We start from the raw sequence: 6,000 nt of genomic DNA, 5'->3' as shown, positions 1-6,000 counted from the left end.
GAATGAATTCAGGATTTCTCTAGGTTTCCAGCTCCAACCTAGAATATCACTAAACCAATCTCACTATTGATTAGCCTTTAACATCTGTCTTGGATAGCTTAGTTGTGTGCCCAGCACAGTGTGTTTGAACCATAATTGGATAAGCAGCATGATAAAAAAAATCAAAATTAAACCAGCATTCTGAGTACTGCTATACTGCTAAAGCAATACATGTCCCCTACCAAGCCCCCAAGTTCAAAAACCATAACTCTGTAAAACAAATTAGGTAAATCACCATGAATGTCAAACTTATCTGTAACTGTACATGGTAAAGCTATATACAAAATGTCTGCTCAATATCTCGAGGCATTGCGAAAAAAAAGTCCAGAAAACAATATGTGGGAAAGATGGACAGACAGACAGAAAGTCAGACAGACAGACAGACATTAAACCTGTAGTCCCCTCTGGTTGAACCGGTTGGGAACTAATAAAGTTAGGATGCTTGAATGGTCACTAAAGACAGGTTAGACTACATATAAACTTACTTTACCTCAATATAAAGGCCACCACATCATAATAGCCACAACCGGGTGGTCCATATGAGTGGCTGTTACAAACAGGTTTAATAACTATAGACAAATTGGAAACAAAGTGCATTGATGACATATCAAATTGCTCTATATAACAAGTCATGAAAATATATTCCTTAACAAAGTGTGTTTTACTTAACAACATCACTATTCCTTAACAACTCATCTAACTTTCTTGAAATGTTTTCAGTATTCTAAGGCACACCGTCACATACAAATAGTTCTTTTCCATCATATCAACTTTCACTGTATTACTGGAAGACCTTAATTAAAATGTCAACATTTTTGTTCTGAACACATGACCTGTTTAAATATTTTTCAAAATGGGCATCACGATCACATGATTTCTTCTTCAAAACCAGTGCCACAGTCACATGACTTTCTGTTTGAAAAATAAAACTGAATTCGAGGTCATATGATTTCCTTAATTTAATTGTCAATATTTTTGTTCCGATCACATGACCTGTTTAAATATTGTTTTCAAAATGGGCGTCACAATCCCATGATTTCCTCTTCAATAGGTTTCAAAACCAGTGCCAGTCACATGACTTCCCATCTCAAAGGTCAAACTGGATACATGGTCATATGATTATTCTGTTTAAAATGTTGCGAAAAACCAGCGACATGATCACAAAGACTGTCTGTCTAAAATATGAAACTGGATTCATCATCACGTGACTTCCTGTTTAAAATGTTGCGATACTAACCTCTTGATCACACAACTTCTTGTTCACAATGTTATGAAATCACTGTTATTGTCAATAACCTCCTATGTAAAATATACTGTCATCACATAACCTCCTGTTTAAAATGCTGTGAAACCGGGGTCACTTTATACTGTTCCGTCAGGCTGGGCATGGTGTGGGGAGAGGGTATGGGGGATGCATCTTCCTGGAAGGCCATGCTCGAGTCGCTACACTGATTAACGATCAGAGATAGGGGCTCGGTGATATCAAGATGCTGTGACATCCCAGTCTGTGTATTCTGCTGCTGTTGTTGCTGCTGCTGCTGCTGTTGTTGCTGTTGTTGCTGCTGCTGCTGTTGTTGTTGTTGTTGCTGCTGCTGCTGCTGCGGCTGCTGTTGTTGTTGTTGTTGCTGCTGCATCATATGGACTTGGTCGAGGCTTGACGTTGGAGCTGTGGGACTCATGCTGCCAGGGTGGGTTGGGGTGAGGTGCATCGGCTCAACAGGGTGGGCCATCTGGATGTTCTCCCCCGAGTGGGAGATGGAATTCAAAGCGTCGGGGAAGCTGGAGGGACTGGATATTGATGGCGAAATTGACCCAGATGACGTAGAGCCATTTGCAGCAGCTTCTGTGTTGGCTCCTGCAAAGAAAGTGTTAAAGTTGGCTTTGTTTAATGACACCACTAGAGCACATATGATTTAATTCATCATCAGGTACTGGATGTCAAAACATTTGGTAATTTTTACATATTTTCATGATATTTGCATTTAACAAAATGTCTGGATCCATATTCATAAACACACTTAAGTCAATGTATGATACCTAAATACATACTTAAAGTACATAGATAGGTATCATACATTGACTTATGTACGTTTATGAATATGAAGCCAGGATCCTACAAAAAAAGGGTTAAAGTTTGCTTTGTACATAAGATTAATTCATTATTAGCTACTGGATATCAAACATTTAGTAATTCCGACATGTAGTCTTACATGTTTGAAAATTAGGTAACCAGAATACTGCAAATAGTTTATATATGCAAGAACTTTATTTTTATATTTGGATAAATGCATTTAGCTTAAATATTTTGATCCCGTTATTAATGAAACCTATGAGCCTGAGAACTAACGTACCAGTGAATATTATTATCCAACATTATTACGAACTTCCGATTCACAGTTTACCATCACATAATTATGGCAAAGAAGCAATTCTGATTGCTAGTAATATGAGAATGTATTTATTTGTACAATTTCCATAATCTGTTGCCAATAAATTAATATATTTTAATTTAACGAACAGTTGTTATGCAATGCACAGCAGACACAGAAAGCAAAATATCATACAATAATTGTTTTTGTATTTTGTTAATGGAGGGATGCCAACAAACGACATTCTTTGGCACTCCATTTCATGCAGGTAGATTAAATGTAAAGTGCAATACTTTTTATAAATGCACTGCATGTTTGTATAAGTTTTATTCATGCTGTCATTATTAGTATTGGAAATTGATTTGGTTACCTAGGAAATAATTATCAGTAAACAAAATTCAAAGTAGCCTCCCTTGAATAATGGATACAAAAAAATGATTTGTTTATAAAACCGAAACTGGTTACTAAACTGAGGTATAGCACAGGCTTCTTTTTTTATTAGTATATTGCATATACTAATATGGTATTGCATATATATAACTGCATATAGGATATTGCATATCATTAGTGACGGTGGTGAAAGGGAGACAATCCTAGTAATGTAACTACCAATGATCGTTCTATCACTTAAACTGAACAGTTGAAACATTGTACAGGTACACAAAGAAGGACGAAACTATAAAGATCAGCCATAATTAATCTTTGCTATATGTTATTATCACCTAAGATTTTCAATCAGGATCCAGACCACAACTGGCCTGCATTCCGCATCAGTAAGAAATGCTAACATTTATGAACAATTTCCCTATGCAGTTATCTGGTTTAACCTGAAGCACAAAACTATCTAGAAAGTATTTTACTGCTGTCTAATTAAACTACGCTCTGCTTTATCAGTACAGATAGTACTAGGAAGGAGGGATGTGGGAAAAAGTTCTCAATATGCTTCACTTGTTATCCAACAAGACTTTTGCTGAACAATATTGGTATTGCTGATAATTGTATCCACAGATGTTTATCACAATGCATGTTAAGAAAAATTAAAACTAAACTTTTGAAAAACAATTTAAATTAAAAATATTCAATTAAAATTTTATTAAATTAAAAACTAAAAATTTAACACACCTTGAGACAAACTTTCACTGATGTAACTACAAATCAAGTTTGACTGAACTTGACCTCGAGTTTGGAGTAATAGAGCTGAACATTGAGCTAAATGCAAAAGTCAATGTCGTTATCATTGGAAAAGTTTAATAAAGGGTTTTGTTTTGTTTAACGACACCACTAGAGCACAGTGATTAATCAATTATTGGCTATTGGATGTCAAACATTTGCTAAGTCTGACAGAGTCTTAGAGAGGAAATCCCTACATTTTTTCCATTAGTAGCAAGGGATCTTTTATATGCACTTTCCCAGACAGGAACACATATACCACAGGCCTGGTTGGAACGAGAAAAACTTCAATCAGTTGAATGGATCCAGCGAGGTGGTTTGATCCTGTGACGCAAGCACCTCAGGACAGCACTGAGCTAACTCCCCCCCTCCCCCATTGGAAAAGTAATACCTATATTGCAAAGTGAGACTTCGCTCCAAGTAACACTTTTTACTTGGTAACAGTGAGTCTTAAACAAACATGTAACCCACCTCCTAGTAACACTTTTTACTTGGTAACAGTGAGTCTTAAACAAACATGTAACCCACCTCCTAGTAACACTTTTTACTTGGTAACGGTGAGTCTTAAACAAACGTGTAACCCACCTCCTAGTAACACTTTTTACTTGGTAACGGTGAGACTTAAACAAACGTGTAACCCACCTCCTAGTAACACTTTTTACTTGGTAACGGTGAGACTTAAACAAACGTGTAACCCACCTCTTAGTAACACTTTTTACTTGGTAACGGTGAGACTTAAACAAACGTGTAACCCACCTCCTAGTAACACTTTTTACTTGGTAACGGTGAGACTTAAACAAACGTGTAACCCACCTCCTAGTAACACTTTTTACTTGGTAACGGTGAGACTTAAACAAACGTGTAACCCACCTCCTAGTAACACTTTTTACTTGGTAACGGTGAGACTTAAACAAACGTGTAACCCACCTCCTAGTAACACTTTTTACTTGGTAACGGTGAGACTTAAACAAACGTGTAACCCACCTCCTAGTAACACTTTTTACTTGGTAACGGTGAGTCTTAAACAAACGTGTAACCCACCTCCTAGTAACACTTTTTACTTGGTAACGGTGAGACTTAAACAAACGTGTAACCCACCTCCTAGTAACACTTTTTACTTGGTAACGGTGAGACTTAAACAAACGTGTAACCCACCTCCTAGTAACACTTTTTACTTGGTAACGGTGAGACTTAAACAAACGTGTAACCCACCTCCTAGTAACACTTTTTACTTGGTAACGGTGAGACTTAAACAAACGTGTAACCCACCTCCTAGTAACACTTTTTACTTGGTAACGGTGAGACTTAAACAAACGTGTAACCCACCTCCTAGTAACACTTTTTACTTGGTAACGGTGAGACTTAAACAAACGTGTAACCCACCTCCTAGTAACACTTTTTACTTGGTAACGGTGAGACTTAAACAAACGTGTAACCCACCTCCTAGTAACACTTTTTACTTGGTAACGGTGAGACTTAAACAAACGTGTAACCCACCTCCTAGTAACACTTTTTACTTGGTAACGGTGAGACTTAAACAAACGTGTAACCCACCTCCTAGTAACACTTTTTACTTGGTAACGGTGAGACTTAAACAAACGTGTAACCCACCTCCTAGTAACACTTTTTACTTGGTAACGGTGAGACTTAAACAAACGTGTAACCCACCTCCTAGTAACACTTTTTACTTGGTAACGGTGAGACTTAAACAAACGTGTAACCCACCTCCTAGTAACACTTTTTACTTGGTAACGGTGAGACTTAAACAAACGTGTAACCCACCTCCTAGTAACACTTTTTACTTGGTAACGGTGAGACTTAAACAAACGTGTAACCCACCTCCTAGTAACACTTTTTACTTGGTAACGGTGAGACTTAAACAAACGTGTAACCCACCTCCTAGTAACACTTTTTACTTGGTAACGGTGAGACTTAAACAAACGTGTAACCCACCTCCTAGTAACACTTTTTACTTGGTAACGGTGAGACTTAAACAAACGTGTAACCCACCTCCTAGTAACACTTTTTACTTGGTAACGGTGAGACTTAAACAAACGTGTAACCCACCTCCTAGTAACACTTTTTACTTGGTAACGGTGAGACTTAAACAAACGTGTAACCCACCTCCTAGTAACACTTTTTACTTGGTAACGGTGAGACTTAAACAAACGTGTAACCCACCTCCTAGTAACACTTTTTACTTGGTAACGGTGAGACTTAAACAAACGTGTAACCCACCTCCTAGTAACACTTTTTACTTGGTAATGGTGAGACTTAAACAAACGTGTAACCCACCTCCTAGTAACACTTTTTACTTGGTAATGGTGAGACTTAAACAAACGTGTAACCCACCTCCTAGTAACACTTTTTACTTGGTAATGGTGAGACTTAAACAAACGTGTAACCCACCTCCTAGTAACAC

The 6,000-nt window shown here is 37.5% G+C and overlaps 1 protein-coding gene across 3 annotated transcripts in view; it reads right to left on the bottom strand.

Annotated features, from left to right (window-relative positions):
* Nucleotides 1–327: 327 nt before the first annotated feature.
* The window catches only part of LOC121388769 (hepatocyte nuclear factor 4-gamma-like), a 107,393-nt gene continuing 101,720 nt past the window's right edge, over nucleotides 328–6,000 (bottom strand). For all 3 annotated transcript variants that reach the window (XM_041520264.1, XM_041520263.1, XM_041520262.1), the window contains one exon: nucleotides 328–1,894. In XM_041520264.1, coding sequence (XP_041376198.1) covers nucleotides 1,359–1,894 — 536 coding nt within the window. In that variant the 3' untranslated portion in view covers nucleotides 328–1,358. The remainder of the gene's footprint in view (nucleotides 1,895–6,000) is intronic.

The sequence above is a fragment of the Gigantopelta aegis genome, chromosome 14, assembly GCF_016097555.1.
Source record: "Gigantopelta aegis isolate Gae_Host chromosome 14, Gae_host_genome, whole genome shotgun sequence".
NCBI lineage: Eukaryota > Metazoa > Mollusca > Gastropoda > Neomphalida > Peltospiridae > Gigantopelta > Gigantopelta aegis.
The sequence above is the reverse complement of the archived record's forward strand: the minus strand, read 5'-3'. Positions and strand labels throughout refer to the sequence as shown.